At 42.0% G+C, this 17,323-nt stretch overlaps 1 protein-coding gene across 8 annotated transcripts in view; it reads right to left on the bottom strand.

Moving 5' to 3' along the window:
- Positions 1-319: 319 nt before the first annotated feature.
- Positions 320-17,323, bottom strand: part of FNDC3B (fibronectin type III domain containing 3B) — a 314,158-nt gene continuing 297,154 nt past the window's right edge. For all 8 annotated transcript variants that reach the window (XM_037137468.2, XM_037137471.2, XM_037137467.2 and 5 more), the window contains 3 exons: positions 14,345-14,511; positions 11,637-11,764; positions 320-3,861 (listed from right to left, as the gene is read on the bottom strand). In XM_037137468.2, coding sequence (XP_036993363.2) covers positions 3,550-3,861; positions 11,637-11,764; positions 14,345-14,511 — 607 coding nt within the window. In that variant the 3' untranslated portion in view covers positions 320-3,549. The remainder of the gene's footprint in view (positions 3,862-11,636; positions 11,765-14,344; positions 14,512-17,323) is intronic.

A 17,323-nucleotide genomic window follows, 5' to 3' on the forward strand; every position in this document is an offset into this window, starting at 1 on the left:
AGACTGACAAAACAAAAACCAACCAACCAAACGAAAAGCTGGCAGCCCGTGGCCCTGTGTGGTCTATGATCACACTCTAGTTAGTCCACGTAGGAAAATTTAGATTTTTGCTTCTTTAGAAAGCATGATTGCAGGACCGCAAGCAGCAGGAGCTGGGTGGCAGCTGCCCCCTGGGGTGGCACAGCAACCCCCGCGTGTTATGACACCTGCTTGGCCTCTAAAAGCATTTGAATTTGCAATTTCTGGGATGTGGCTTAAGTTCCCAAAAAGTAACAACAACAAAAGCAATCCTTCTCACGGCAGAAGAACCCTACTTACGTCAGAAAGAATTAAAACATTTATTGGGCATAAATATATTACATATACACTACAGATACAGTTAGGTTATTACATATAGCATAGTATTTGCAAAATCTATACATTAAAATTGATATGGCAGTTTCAGTACAATGTATATGAAATAGTCTAAAATTTACAATACAGGAAAACATGATTTTTTTTCTTCTAAAGTTGAAAAGATTGGAATGTATGTCCAACAGTGAGGTAAAACATTTTGTCTTTAAATTTAAAGAATTGTGCAAGGATAACATTCAAACACATTCAATTAGGGCACTTTTCAATTTTGACAGGAATACTGAATTACCGTAGCCAACAAAAACACAGTTAGAAAATGCCAACATTTCAAGTTGATAAGAACAAGGCAGGTAATATGAAAAAAATCTTTTAAAAAAGTTTTCTTTTTAAACAATTTCTTTGAGGACAAAGGGCAGTTTGCTTCACATGACTTGGAATTTCTTGTGCCAGGGATGAGTTTGACACACAGAGCATCGGAAAGCCACGCGCTCATTCCTACATACTGCAAACGGGCAGAGAGATAAGGTTACTATGACACTTTATTTTATTGTTCACGCATAATGGCAATATATAGAGTTATATATCAATATCACATATACATATTTGTGATAGAAAACAGTGCCATATAGAGTAATAACTTTCTGTCTGAGAGATTATGATGAATACCAAACAAAGGAGAGCAATAAAATAAAGTGCTGTCAGCTAGTGTTTTGCACACTTCTGCTTTCTGGTGGTTAAATCTGGTAGGATGAAAATCTCAGAAAGATCTGATATTCGTAGCAATTTTGGCCTAAAGTATTATTTCATTTAAAAAAATCGCAACGGAGTCAGAGCAGTTGTCCTTTGTAGCAGCAGTTCTAAAGTGTTTCCAAAAAGGGACATTTTTTTTCTCTCTCTCTGCAAATGAGGTTCTTGTACTCATTTGAATCTTCATCGCTTGAAAAATGCCTTCTCCCCAAAACACCTGCTTGAAATTGTCTCAAAATGCAGATGGGATGTTACAGTGAGTTATAATACACAATTAAATAGAGGGATATGTTTTGGAAGGCCAGACTTTGGCAAAAATATATTTACCTTGATATCATCAGTTTGCAAGGCTAATTAAACTAATTATTATAGTCAGTAACAAAATACAGAACTCTCTAGTACTTACTACATCAATATAGGCACACAGAATAATTAATTAATCTTAGCACTTTCTTTAAGAGATGATTATGGTTTTTTGGGTACATGTAAACGTTTCAATCACTGATAATGGATAATTTTTTTTGGCATTTAATGCACTAGATGCTCTTATCTTTTAAAACACAAGAAAATGTCAGAAGGTTGATAATACTACAGATGTTGCCAAGGAACAAGACTGACCTAAAATTACAAAAGTATAAAACACACAAAAAATAACATGCTACAGGGGAAAATTAGTACATAAGTACATTTAAAAAATTTTACAATAAATAAAGATTGCACTGTAATTGGCATTTAAAGTACTGTATGCAGAATATAGTATAAATAAACCAAAAACAAAATATGTTGGCTTCCCCATGACTTTGGTATGGGAATATTATAAGCTGGCACAGGATACTGCATCTTAAGACAACACAGACCAAGCACAAAAGAGCGATGAGGAAGAAAAACCAAGTAGCAAAAATATACAAAAACAGAAGGCAGGGGGATACACTGTGTCTGTTGCACCCTTTTGGAATATATTTGCACCTCCAACTCTTAAATGTCCCTGAGGTACGCGAACATTATGGACTTCATATAAATAATCCAATGACTTTGGGTTAAAATTGATTATCTCATGACTCAAAATAAACATGCAAGAGTAACACTTTGCACTCCAATAGCACCTGTTAATCAAGGATCTCAAAGCACTTACAAACATTAGAATCCCCATTTTATTTTATTTTATTTTATTTTTAATGCATGGGAAAACTGAGGCACAGAGAGGTAAAGTGACGTGTTCAGGTCATGCAGCAAGTTAGTGACAGATCCAGGTAAAGAATCTAGGCTCTTTGACCCCCAAACACCCTGTGCTTACAACCAAATACCATCCCCTCTCCACACACGGCCAGGCCAACCCCACCGAAACAGTAACTTCAAATCTGGATGACTCTCCCTTGGGTTTTACCAGTTTTCATCTGCTGTTAGCTTAGTATTATGTGCACTGAATTAAGGTATGGAAATTCAATCACTTCATTTGATACCTCAAAGAACAGCCTAAAGGCAAATCTTTCAAAAATAATGAGCTGACGTATAAGAAGATTTCTCACAATTAGTGTAAATCATGAACGCTGGGCAGAGGCACTAAACTGTCACCAGTTCTTGTCATATAACTCTGGTCAAATGTAACAGAATATAATAACTCTAGTGATTAGATTAGAAGTAGTTATATACAAAGACAAACAAACAAGTTAAAGCAGCTTTTAAAATAGCTGAACAAGGAAACAACTAACTATTGCACAATGCCCTTTTAAAGTTACTGCTATAAATCAACGTGGTAAAATCTACAATGCTCCATAATTTATAGGTGCATTTTTGGTTATTTGATTTCTTAGACAGGCAGCTCATAGTGTTAAAATCATAAGAGATACAGATTATTAAAACATTTTAGATTAAAGTACACTTTTTGATCTTAGTGAGCTAAACACAATTAGATAACTGAGTGACAACATGGTTGTTGAGGGCAGCCTCCTCTGAGCAAACGCGCCCCCTGCAGGCTGCTATGTGGTCGCACTCTGAACAACACCGGCACCCTAGCCCTGTAACGACACGCACTGTGAATCTTGTTGACGGCTATAGATGGTCAAGACGTAGAAGTGACTAGTGAATATAAATTACTAAACTGTAACATGGAAAAAAAATCCAAGGATTGCAAAAGACATCAGTGAAAACAGGAGGCAGATCTGAAAATATTAAAGAAAGCTAAGAAAGCTAGCTTTTGGTATCTGATTTGCTCTTCTCCTTCTCCTTATTTTTCTTTAAAAAAAAAATCCAGTTTAATCTCTTCCTAGTTTTGCATTTCAAAAAGGTGCACCAAAACACTGATATTTTTTTCCTAGCTAAATCTGTAACACAAGAGAAATATATAAAGCAAAGAACAAAAGGGCGTAAAAAGGGGGTTATCTGAATAAATGTGTGTATTAAAATATGTAGCATTAATTAAATTCATACCTCTAGTTTTGTTGGGTTTGTCTACTTCATTAAGAAGTACTGTAATATAAAGGCAAATAAAATGGACAAAGTCGCAAAGCCAACCACAATGAGGGCTGCAAACTGTTCATCAGTAGGCATCATGCTCTTCATTTTGGGATCATCTAAGCTCCCTGCGTCCCCTGGAAGCAGGGCCTCGCTGCGCTGTAACACAAAGGCCGCGGAGGGGCTGAAAGCCCCGCACAGCTCCTGAGAGGTGTCTACGCAGCGCCGACACGCACACACGCGGAACCTGTAGTCTGTGTTGGTCTGGAGGCCTGAGATGTGGAATGTGGCTTCTTCCCCCTTGTACACCTTCGAGAAAAGGAAAAGTTCTGGTCAATTAATTTATACAAATACTGCGGCCTCTAAAGTAATAATCACGTAACACTGGGAGGCTCATGGACCTGGCTTGGTTTAAATGAACTCTGCAACATCGAGGATTTTATAGAAAGGTATTTCTTCTGTCCGTGTGCCATCTGTAAGCAAGGCATTCCGACACACTCTGAATCAAACAATACACAACTCGGTGACTCTGAGAGTGGCACAAGGAGACAGGCATGGACTAGAACTGTAGCTGACATGAGTAATAAACATACATCTAGATACATTTCGATAATCATTTGGGCTATAAAATCAGAAATCTTTTGTAAGATTTGTCATTCTTACAAAGGGCTCTACAGTCTTGATCCACAGAACAAATAAAGAGATTTTAATTAAAACAATAAAAGACAATGAATTGTATAGACAGTGAAATGCCAAGTTTTAGTCGAACAACTTTCTGACAATTGGATACACCAAGTAACATGACACCATCAAGACACCCAGCCTCTACCCCTAAGAGGTAAGCCCTATTCGGACTTTGACTTCTATACTCAGTTTCACCTGTTCTAGAAGTTTATCTAAACAGAAGCAAAGAGCATACACGCTCTTGCGCCTACGAGGTTCTCCCGCGGTCCTGATTTCAGTACTTACTACCTTCACTGAGGAGGGTCCCGTTGTGTGCCCATACCTCAATTTACCCATCTTCTTTTTGACGGATACTTATGTTGTTTTCGGTTTGGAGCTTTTGTATAAGAACTGCATGAACATTTTTGTACAAATTTGAGGACTTAAGTTTTTATTTATCTCAGGCAATACATAGGAGTCGAAGTGCCAGGTCACAGGGAAAGTCTACATTAAGCTTTAGGAGAAACGGTTTCAAACGTGACTGAATCACCCCGAACTCCCCTCAGCAGAGTATGCGAGTTCCAGGTACTCCGCACATCCCTGCCCAACATCTGCTTTTGGCGTCGGTCTTTTGTACATTACCCACTGCAGTAAGTGAGAATGGTACCTCCCCTGCATTTCCCTGATGACTAATGATGTTTCCCACCTTTCCATGTGCTTACTGGCCATTCATACATCTTCTTTGGTGAACAGAAAGTTCAAGTTTTTTTGCCTGTTTTAATTTGCTCTTACTAATTTGTAGAGACTCTTTACCTAATCTAGATGTATGTGCTTTATCAGATGTACGTTCTGAATTCTGTCTTCCAGTGTCATGGCTTGCCTAATAATTTCTTGAGAAATTTTTGATGTAGTCCAGTTTATCACAGATTATCATTTAAATAACTAAACAGTCTGTCTTAAGTGTTCTCTCTGTATGACCTGTTTTTTCCAGTAGGGATCTGAGATGTTTTCTCCCCTTTGTTAACTCTAATATAGGGGGTGGCAAACACAGGTTTACAGTTGAGCACATAAAACAGAATTTGTGTATTATTATTTATTAATCATTGTATTATTTTCCATAAGAACCACTCTAAACCTACTCTTGCCCCACCCTGTCCGACCCCCATGAGCCTTACTAGGACAGGACTTGAAAGCTGCCAGCTCACTTGGAGATTCCCACCCCCGAGCTGAGTGACGCCATGACAGTCTTGGAGGGAGGAGACGTCTCGCAAGGTCCTTTCATCAAAGTGGTGCTGGTCCTCAAAACACTTACGGAAGATGATGGTTAGGTCAAAGTTACACGGAAATTTAAGGTCTACATCAGCATCAGTGAATCGAGATAGAAAAATGTTGGCATGACTAAGGCCAGCTACAAGGTTTCCTGATACACATCTTTCGTTCATTCTCTTGGGGGCCCCATCTCTTGAAATATTTGTTTACACTCACCAAAGGGTGAACTATCACAGCTGTTGGAGCTCTCTCCCTTTCCTTTGTGCCACCCGGAGGGACTGGGTACTGCCTGACATGGCCACTGGGAGCCACCAGGAAGCTTCCTCTCAGGTACAGGAACTGTCACTCTCTGGGTTTGTGAACTCGGGCAAGTAGAGCTTTGAGCCTTACGCTTTCTCATCTGTACCGTGGGGACAGGAGCGTACCGCACCTAAGGTAGCTCCAAGGTGGGGAAGAGGAGAGATGCCTGTGAAAAATGCTTTCTGAAAGGAAGATGCTGGAGATACAGCCAGTTTATCAAATTTAATCCTCCTGATTACGCTGCCAGGTGATTATTACCTCCATCTTAGAGATGAGGAAACTGAAGATCAGGGAGGCTGTTCACTTCTTACGGTCTCATAACAAGTACAGGCAGAGGGGGACCTCAGGTAAGTTCCGACTTGTGACTCAAACGCCTGTGCTCACCATCGGAATTGCCCCAGCTCTGCCTGGTGCAGCCCCGCGAGCAGGCAGCTGGGGCCCCCCACTCCCCACCATTTCCGTCCTCATCTCTAACGACTGGCGTGACACCAGATCCAGTTCACTCAGCCCCACGACCTCCCTGCTGTGTCCATTAGACACGTGGCAGACCACGCGGCCCTGGGCTCTGCTGCCCAGAAGGAAAGCACAGCCTTTGTGATGCACAAAGAACGGCCCCCCACCCAGTCCGTGCCGAGCAAAGACTGGGGAAGCACTGCTATCACAACGTGGCTTCTTATCTGCCGGCAAACAATGAGCTTGCTGCAGAAAACCACTTAACAAGCTATCCCCACAGATGCTTTGGGCAACTTTGCAAAGAGGATTCATATTTTTATTTAATATCTATTTAAATGATTTCTATGATTTCCATAATTTGCATGACTGGATCCCTTTAAGAAAGTTAGGCCAGAAGTATATTTAATTCCCCAGAAACTCAATTCATGGATCTGGAACAGAGACTTCATATGATAATTTGATTGCACTTCTCAACTCTAACCCCCTTGGAGTGAAAATCTCTGAAAATGTGCTTCAAAAGCAAAAAAATGCCACTTTTCACGTACCATTAGGCAGAAATCTTAGTGAAGGAAAACGAATATCTAATGGAAGGAAGCTTCCTTAATGACAAGTCAAGAATTAGGCTTTAATTTGTAAATGCTGTTCTTTTAGCCCTCCTTACAGTTTTAATTAGAATAGCTACCATCTTTCACAAGCATTGGCAATACAATTTAACATTATCTTTTAGAGACATATTTATGCTATACGTGGGGCTGTGTTCTATTATCTCTACAGCATCCAGCACAATGGCTTGAACGAAGCAGGCGTGCAGTGAATATTCTCCAATCAGAACGCTCAAGATTCTCAACGGCTGCTGTTCTCACACCTCACTGCTTGAAGAGGGGAGCGCTCAGTGCCAGGAGTCACACGCCAACCACAGCGGCAGCGGGGGTTCAGTGTTGGCACAGCAGTCACTGCGCAGAACGGAATCGCTAACGGTGATAAAGTTGTTTTCAGTGTGTTGATTGTTTCTGCTCTACTTGAGAAATAGTTGACACGGACAAAAACAAGGGGAGGTGGAAACGCCAGGGAGGTGGGGAGGGCAGGGAGGGTGGGCTGGGAGTAAAAGGCAGAAAACTGTTCTTGAACAACAATTAAAAAAAAAAAAAAGAGCCCCAACAAGAGAGAAGTTCTGAATTGGATGTGAGGCTGAAGGGGGGGAGCAAGCAAGCAAGAGTCAACGATGCTTACTAAGCCTTTTGGGTTAATTCTAAGCTAAGGGAAAATTAAAACAATCCCGTTTCCTGAGGGTTCCGATTCCTGAGGTCTGAGTGAACTGGTCTGTTCCTGTGTAAATAACACAGCCGTGAGATCACAAAATCACACCGTCTTCGGGCCTGCCGCCCAGCTGGGCCGCTCTCCACGGCAGGGCGGTGGCACGTGCCTCCCATCCACTTAAGACGTTCCTTACTGAAGCAACCAATCATAATATTGCAGTACATACATAAGCAATATTACTTTTATGAAGACAATTTCCATCCTTGATTGGGTGTACGATATACTCTGAAGTAACTTGGACATGTTTATTCTAAATAGGAGGGTTTAAAGTGATAACCAGATAACCAAAATGAAGAACCTGTGACCCTTAATTCAGAAAGACACGCCATGTAGCTAAAACCCTTTAGAAAGAGAGCCTCTGGGGCAGGTCATCGGAGGCTTGTGTCAGTGACCAGTGCCTGCACCTCTTTCCTGAGGTCACCGCTCTCCTCAGAGCTGGGAAGGGAGACACACCTGGGTCATGTTGTCACTCACGTGGTGCCTTCTCAAGATGGAGCTGATCTGACGTTCACAGGAACCCTGAGCTAGAGGACCAATGTCCCCACTTTTACAGGACAACCGAGGCTCAGCGAGGATTTTTCTGGTGTGAGGGGTCCCGACCTTTGTCTGATACTTACAGGTACGTGTAAAGCTAGCCCCTCCCCAAGAATCAATAAAATAAATGATGACTTTCAACTCTCTCCCTCTTGATCTATTCTTATTTTGCTTTGGATTTGATGCTTTACTCAGGACAAAATCTAAAAAATGGTGCAGGAGACAGTCATAGCCCCAGGGTTTAATTTCTGTTGGGGAGTTAAATTGAAGGCCATTAGAAAATAAGTAGGCTCCGAGACTAAGTTCTGCCCAGAGAATGTTTTTAGTCACAGTAACTTATGAGACACCGTGAAGAGTCAATACACGCCCGTTCCCAGTACTACACTCTAAAAATGACACTGAGTAAAAAAACTACACTGAAAGAGAGGTGCCTTCAAATGAAATGCAGAGCTCCGTAAATTTTCAGATGCTTCAGAGGCCTTCTTAATGCAACAAATGTGAGTGCCAAGAATATTAATAAATTGTCACAAATTCTGACTCTTAATAGGTAATAATGTCTTACGATTTATACCTTTTACTCATGTTCAATGTTTACATTTAAATTTTTAGTAAAAATTATTGCTTTCTGAACAGGAATGTCAATATTATTAACAGTATTAACAGATATAACAGTATTATATCTTATGCAAATGCATACCTGCCTATGCATATTTTCATTTTTCTCAAGGATGCTTTACAATTAATATTGATTGAAAAGTAGTTTTAAACTTCTTTAAAAAAACACGTGGTCGGAATGTTTACTAAGTGGCAGAAGAGCCAAATCAAGCACGTAACCTAATGCAGAGTAAAATTTCAGGTGAGAATTTAATACTGGAAGTTAATAGACTGTTTCATAATTAAAACCCCCACATCATAACAGCTGAACAAAGAAAGCTAATTAGCTACAACCAAGGCAAACGTAAAGTCATTGTTTCAAGCAAAACGTCAGAAAAGGCCTTGGCCTTTGCCCTGTGCTGCTGTGAGGACAAGCCTGGGGTGCGGGAGGATATCCTCCTATCACAGGTGATTTTTTCCCTAAGTTACAAATATCACTTCTAAATCCACCCCATGTTGGAGCTTATACTTCCAGCTGCTGTATAAACAATCCTGTCCCTTTGAAACGGCCTCCTTTGTGCTGACAGTGAACATTTACCGAGTGCCCAGCTACGTGCTGGCACTAGGAAGACAAAACGGGGAAAAACGGCCCACACATGAGTGGCCCTGCAGGACCAGGCTGTGACCGAGGCGTACACAGCGCTCTCGGCAGCGGGCGCCTCTGCAGTGGGCTCTGCTCAGCAGTGGTTCTCTCTGCTCTTCTATGAATTCAGGGCCTGTTATCTCTGGACTATAATTATTTTAACCATTGCTCTGCACACATAATATAAAGAGCTTTCATTCCCTATCTTGTGTCCAAAACAAGTGAATGAAGTACTCAAAAACAACATGTTTCACTTAATGCTTATTGACTAGGGAAAAGCAAAAAACTCAGGACAATTTGTCCCTGACTCAACTGTAGCTTTTCATGCACCACTATCGACCTTAATCATTTCTTGGTAAATGTAGGGAAGACACAGTTATGTGAAGAATGCTAACCCCCACCTACCAGGCCTGCCCTATAGGACTGTGTTTTCACCTATTTTTAACAAGACACTCACTTGTAACTGTTTACAATAAGAAATATATTCCCAGGCACATGTGGGATTGTGTATTATATTCATATTTATATGTCCATGGATCTAAATATATAACATTAAACAAATACCAGATTCAAAACAGCCAATCTGTCAACAAAATCAAGATTACTGAGTGAACTGACCTATATTTTGGCAATGCCTGACATTTATAGATAACAACCAAACAATGCTGCCTTTAAAATATAAAACAGTAATCACTGTGCTTTAAAGAACATCTGTTTCCAAGAACATGTGGAAAAGCATGGGACATGGAATAAAAGGCTTTTACAAACACAGCGATGAATATGCAATGACTATACTGTTGGAGAATGAGATTTCTAAGTGTCAAGTAACATGCTGTGAAATTCTGTGACTTCATCTTGTGACCATATTTACATGGTTGCAGAACAGGGCAGCACTACCCCAGTGTCTCAGATGACCACATCCGGTGGGGAGACCATCTGCCCCCCGTCTGAGCTGAGAACCTGACCAGTCATATCTTCCTGGTAAACGGAAACAATTCCACGCATAAAGTCACCTCCTCTGACACGGGGTACACTGTACAGCATGAGACTGGCGAGTGCAAGTGAACAGTAGTGTTTTGGCTCTCGTTTAGGAGCAGTGATGGGAACTTTGGTGACAGTATCCACTGATGTTAATCGATATTGGTGGTTGGTGTCATAGTTAAAATGCAGCTTTTGCAAATGTGCTGAAAACAATTCATTCTTTTCTCTGACGCTTCATATTAAGAAAGCACAGTAAAATGTACCAAAGTTCTTTGATTCATCTTAATACATTTTTATTTCCAAGTATTATTATTATAAAAGAAACATCAACCATCAATTTAACTAACACTCTGACTCAAATAATTTTCAACTTGTCTTGTGTTATCTGGAGCCTCAAGAGCTGAATAAAGAAGTCTTCACAAATTACGCTAATTTTAGAAGACAGGTGGCAATTTATCTTCAATTTTTTGAGTTTCATATAAATGTGTGGCTCTCTTAAAAGTGCTGATAAGGAATGGGCCTCAGCTTTCCTCATGGAGTGATGATGTGACATCCTGATTTCACATAACAGTTATTAAATCCCTGGGAACATTACAGAAACCTAGAGAATGTCTGCATCTTTAATTGCCAAGGTCTTATAATGTATGGATCTGCAAGAATTAAGGATCAAAAAGGGGTGTGAAAATCATGCAACCAAATTGAGTATCTGGCTGAATCCCAATTACACTTCCTCTTGCAGGTGTTTATTGTGTGATCTGTCCAGCTTGCTGCTCAAAGTGTGGTCCAGGAACCAGCATCGCCTGGGAGCCCTGGTCCTATAGAACCTGAGTCTGCATCTTCCAAAACTCCCATGCACATGGGACGGTGGCAAGCAGTGACCTAGAGCTTCTAAATTGCAGACCACAAGAATCGATAGTCACATTCCTTATTCTTCCATTAAAGAGGCAGACAGGAAATAGGCTTCAGTAAGGTAGAGAGTACCTCCCTTGTACAGTAAAACCATTGGAACTTCAGTTTTCAATTACATACAGACTTGGATATTTGCAAACATTACTGCCAACATCATATACAAATACAGAACTTAAAACTCTTTACTAGATTATGCCGGAGAACTGAAAGTTTAAGGTGAATACCACCACATGCAAAATAAAATGTAAACTAGGGCTTGTAAACTCTAAAGAACTAGGTAAGGGTGATGTAGGCAGTTTCTATGATTAATTTTAGGAAAAATGCGGCTTACTGGTCACTGAGCCATTCAAGGCAACAGGGAAAGGCGAGGAGCCTGCGTGACCCTGAGAGCCGCAGGCATGCCGTGCACACTGGTCCTTACCTGTTTGTACTCGGATTCTCTTCCAACCAATACCTGCAGAACGTAGTGGATGGGGTCGCCTTTCATTGGTGGTACCGTCTCCCATAAAATTTCACATGAATTTCCTTCTAACTGTGTTACTCGAGGTGCTGAAATACAAATTCACATATTCAAGATCAAAACGAAAAGCATCCCATTAGCACTATTAGAGAGTAGGACAGCACGTGTGTGGTGCCTGCTCCAAAGGGGTTTATGTGCCCAGCCTCCCGTTAGAGTGGCGGGTGCCCCTTCCTTGGGGAAGCCACTTGGGGACTAGTCTCGGTGATTAGTAGGCCGTTGGCGAAACAGCCTTTGCTCAGGATCCTACTGATAACCACCGGGCCTGAATTTGTTATTTTTCCAATGGCCGTGGAGCACCTTCAATGACTACGTCCTGAGCTAGGTAGTTTGGGGACAGCAAAGACAGGCAGCGTAAACCCTGCTTTCGAGGACATTAAGATCTACGTGAGGGGAGGGACAGTAAGGTGTGGAACAGGTACACAGAGAAGCAGAACGGAAGGCGGATCAAAAGGAGAAGCGCAAGTGAAATGGGAGGTGGTTCCAGGGGAGAGAAGTCCCATCTGTGCAAGGTCTGAGGGAGGGCTAACCCTGTTTTTATGTTTTCTTAGTTTATTTTCCACCTACTGGACTCTGTGGTTTAAAGTTAAATATTTTCTCATAGTTCATGCTATAGCTCTAAGAGTGGTTTCCAACCTTTTGGCATCTCTGGGCCACATTGAAAGAATAGTTGTCTTAGACCACACATTAAATATAAGAACACTAATGAAAACTGCTGAGCAAAAAAAAAAAGGTTTAAAGTAAATTCATGATTTTGTGTTGGGCCATGTACAGAACAGCCATCCTGCGCCACATGCGGCCCGGTGTTGGACACCCTTGTGTCTGCAGCTTAAGTCAATATCCATTTTTCTACTCTCTCTGAACCTCCTTATTCTTTCATTTCTAATTACATAAAATTAATTCTCTACAGACAATTCTTTCTACTTTGTAATTCTATACAAGCATTTTTCAGAAAAATAAAGGTTTTCTTTAAAAAAAAAAAAGTTGGAATTAGTGGGTCAAAACTCCAAGCAATTGATAGAAAAACCAAATAAAAAGCCTTATCAGACTGAATGGTCTCCAGATAAGGCACCACCTTCCCGAGTCTGAGAGGGACAGAGAGAGCCCTGGTCAGGTGGTGGTGTGGGGACACTGTCCTTCTAAAGTAAACGTGCCAGGAAAAGCAGGTGCCATCAATTCAGTGTTCTGTTTTCCACAGAACGAATCTCCACCAACACTCACTTTAGGAGGCAAAGTTTGCTAGTGGTAGGCAGGCAGGCCTTTGCCCCGATAACCTGTATCAGCCCCAGTGTGTTTGGGAATCTCTTCTGTTACAGCTGAAAGGCAAAGCTGTGGTAAAGGGCCAGGGCATTTACTGCCCAGGCAACCCAGCCAGACCTTGCCTGTGTCTACCCATTTACACCAATTCTTAGTTACATGAGGAAGCAACTGCCAAAGAGCTTCTGGACCGCTGCGGGGCAGGAAGCAGGGGGAGGTATGTACCATAAAGTACCCTGCAAGGGACTATGGGAAATCTGCACCAATCCAAGCCAGGCCCTGACCCAGGTCCCAGAGGCCCCTCACCCCTGTAAAGAACTCTGAGCTGTGGTGGTGGCTGATGTAGCTCCTGCTCACGGACACAATGAATCACACAGCTCTGCTGGCCCCCCAGCCTCCTAAACAATATAGCAAACCCCACTTTAACCACATAAAACCTGGTTCAGGTGGGCAGCTTGACTGTCCATCAACCTCAAGGTCATTCTGGGCAGCAGCGGGATAAAGCCACCAGGGCTACCCATACCCTCAAAGATGGGCAATAGGACTTTCACAAGAATCGAGTCATTGGAAAGAGTAGGGTTCAGAAGTCCACGGAGGGGCTGGACCAACGCCCAAGACAGGGTGGGAAAGGCCAAGCCAGCGTTACCCTGAGGCTGTCCGCCCTGCTTGGCAGCCAGCAGAAGGCTTAACGCTGCAGTTAAAACTGGGAGATGAGGGCTCAGCAGATCCAGTGGAGGGAGTACCTGAGTGGAGTGGCTTCTGCTTGCTCCTCGACCCCCATGGAGGGGGCAGAGAGTAAACTAGTCACTCACAAACCTCAAGACTCATATATATGGGAAGAGACCATGGCTGCAGCTTGCCAAAGGCGTCTCTCCCCAGCGTGAGCTATGGGCCAGGGAATGGGTTGCCAAAGCTGCCTACATCAGCCTCTAATCTCTAGGCACCAAGGTCACTGATGAATGCCAGCTTCCGCTTCTCCTCAATGTCTTTGGGAAGGAAGACTCTTACATCCTCCACAGTAAATTGTCCTAAGTGTTACATCAGGAACTCACTCTTATGTCTAGCCAAAGTCTGTCACTCAGGTCTGTTTCTTTCCTTTGTCCATCCCCTCCTGTGGGCGTGTGACTATTAAATTATCTGTAATAATCACTTACACGTACCCGAGCAAGCCTATTGGTAGGCCATCTCCTTTAAGGCATCTCGTTTGCCCCCAAACCCATTTCCCTATCTTTTCTCTTAGGAAATTCTTTTGGTTATATCTTGCTGAGAAATATTAGAAGAATACACCTAAAGTCAGAACTGTACTTGCTCAGAACAGCATGGCCACAAACAGAAGAAATACAATGTCCACAAACCTTTGATAGTGGGGGGGACGCTCTTGGTTGTGCTGAAGGTGTAGGTTTCCGAGAAGGGCCCTTCCCCAGCCTCGCTCGCCGCCTGAATTCGGAAGGAGTAGCATGTGAATTCCGTCAGTCTCTGCACCTTGTAGGTGTGGCTGGGTCCTCTGTAGATTGAAATAAACCTAGAACACGGAGCCGAATGCGTTAACCACAGGAACTTTTATTACTGATAAGAAATTACAATACAAACTAGTGGAGCAGATTAGGCCAACCTGGTAAATGCTCTCAAGTGTCTGAATTATAATAATCAACCAGTTGCTGTGTTATAGTTTAGGGTCTAATTTATCTTTACAAGTAAGAAAAACAAATATGTTTAAATACATATTAGACCTAAAACGAGATCCCTTTTTTATGCTATAGATTCTAAAAACATCACTTGTTTATGCTTTTAGTTTTCAATAAAATTTCAAATTTTCCATAATCAGATACTGTTAACCTAACCTACCTTCTACTATGTACTAGGCAATGATGTTAATGTTATCGGGTACCAGAGAAATACAATGTGCCCTTTTCCTGAATTTTCCACATAACTTAAGTTTAGCTAGATAATACTTAAATTTTTACCATTATCTTTCCAAAATCTTTCAAAGCCCATTTCCCAAACTAGTAAGAAAATATTTAAGATTATAAGTCTTAGAAAAAAAGGAAAAAAAAACTTTGCTTACAATCATCCATCACAGTTAATAAAACTAGCAGGAAAATAGCATGGGCAGGCTAGCCAGTTCTGACTGGCAGCTTCTGGATTCTTCCCCTGTCTGAACCAGACAAAATATTTGTACTTCTCTGCTAATTACTATTTCCATGAGACATAAGCATAGAAGGCATAAGGTAAAAAAAAATAATAAAGGTCTTAAAAAACTACTGTTTTCACAATGAAACTGCATTACTTGTAACTACAACATACAGTCATCATTTGTCTTTTTATAGCTAACTGTAATGTTCTGGAAATAACCTAACTTCCCATAAATTATCCAGGCTCTTTAGTTAATACAAGATCTGAATCCTGTTGGTCCAGGGGGTTCTCCCAGTTTCCAGCACCTTGGCACAGCATCTGAGGACAATCGGTTGTGTTCAGACACTGCTGGAAGTTGGTCAGTGATAGGCTCATAACTCAAAATGGGACTCTTAAGCCGATTTAGCCAAAGGGTCAAGCAAAATTCATGCATTCATTTCTCAAACATTTGAACATCTGCTGTGTGCCAGACTCTGGGACACAAAGCTGAGTAAGACCTAATCCCTGTGGGTGAGTTGGTCCTGCCGGCAGGCAGGGTTTCCTGAAGAAGAGCAGCAGCTTTTCCACACGGGAGAGAACAGTCCTCTCTGGGTACACGGATGGATGGATAGAGATCAAACCATTTCTTTTTTAAATAAAACCCTTCAGAATCAATACTTCTTTTAAAATATCCACGCCTTCAACAGCCTCTGCAATCATCGAGTTCCTGAGCCCTAGTCACTTCGCCGGTTAAATATTCCTTCTGCTTTGCTCTGTAAGGCAGCACCTTTTGCTGGTGGCTGCACATTGTGATTTCAGGGACAGCCAGAGTCCAGGCTGAAACCCACAAATGCCATGGCAACCTATCCAGGGCTCTTGACATATCACCACCTTAATGAAGACACCCTTGCTAATGCTAGAGGCAAATAGCTATTTATTAAGTCAGCCTCACCTGGCCCATATCTCTAACCTGAGTAATTGCCCTTAATTATACCACAAAATGGAAGTCGTGGTTTAAGAAGTAAAAGCATTATATCTTCATTACAAGCTTTCAATAAAGCCTGGTTTTAAAGGAGTTTGGAGAGCACTACCACCGACACACTGGCTTCCTATCACGCCCTGCTCTAAGGAGTGTACCCAGAGCGTGTTTGCTTTGGAAAATAAGTTCAATATGTCTATGTTGGCAGTAGGACAAGCGTGTCTCTGACCGGAGCCCACTGTCTGTCTCAGCAAGGATAAATCACGACCTGCCTGCTGCCGCAGTGAAAGCCATCCCTGCTTTGTCTGACCTTCCGCCCTCTAGAAAAGGCATGAAAGAAATCGGAAGGGGTGGGAAGAAGAGGCGAGTTTTTTTTTGTTGTTCTCAAGATGTGTATGGAAGCAACTAACACAGATGGTGGCTAATTCCACATCATGTAATTAACCAGGTGCGGAGCCCAAGTGCAGGAAGGCGATGGTGGGCATGACACAGGCTGTCTCCTGAGGGCAAGGGGCAAGGGGGCGGGAGACATCAGGAACCCTAAGAGTGTTGGATTAACATTCCAAGACAGACCAGCATCACCAGTGTCAACCCCACACTAAAGGGCCACCTAGAGAAACAGATGTACCGTGTCCCCACGGGCCTGGGCAATGGAGCGAGACGGTTGACCCTGCTGCCTTCCCGGACCCTCCCCCGATTCATCTCATCTCATGGGGAGCCACTTCGGGGCTAGCAAGCCTGCAGGTTGTTTAGAGTTCATAGTTCTCTCACTCCACAAGTTCCCTTTACCCTCTTCTTACAGAAATAAATAGCTAAGAACAGAGAGAAAACTTCAAGAATTGGACTGTGGGGTAAAAGGGATGAGAAACACATGGTATCAACACTTTTTATAATATGGAAATAATTTATCATGGTTATTTCTAATTTCATATGATTTTGCTGTTTTAACAAACAAATGTATAAGATGCACAAGTAAATAAATTGTAGTTAAACTCTACATATAAGTCAGCTTAACAATCAGGAAATAGAGTCTTTCAAAAATCTCATCTTTAATTTTAGGTTCCTGAAAATATCTTCAAATGATAATGGCCAGTTTGGCCTTTTCGGTCCAATTTCAAGGGTTTTAATTGTGAAGAACTTTGAGCGGTGACACCGGCTGCACGTCTCTCCTACACCCCTCGGAGGAACCGATACACACGCTCTCTGCCAACTCGGGCTCTGCAGGCAGCACCGGCTCTGCAGG

The sequence above is a fragment of the Artibeus jamaicensis genome, unplaced genomic scaffold (genome assembly GCF_021234435.1).
Source record: "Artibeus jamaicensis isolate MK-2021 breed Jamaican fruit bat unplaced genomic scaffold, CSHL_Jam_final scaffold_474, whole genome shotgun sequence".
NCBI classification, from domain to species: domain Eukaryota; kingdom Metazoa; phylum Chordata; class Mammalia; order Chiroptera; family Phyllostomidae; genus Artibeus; species Artibeus jamaicensis.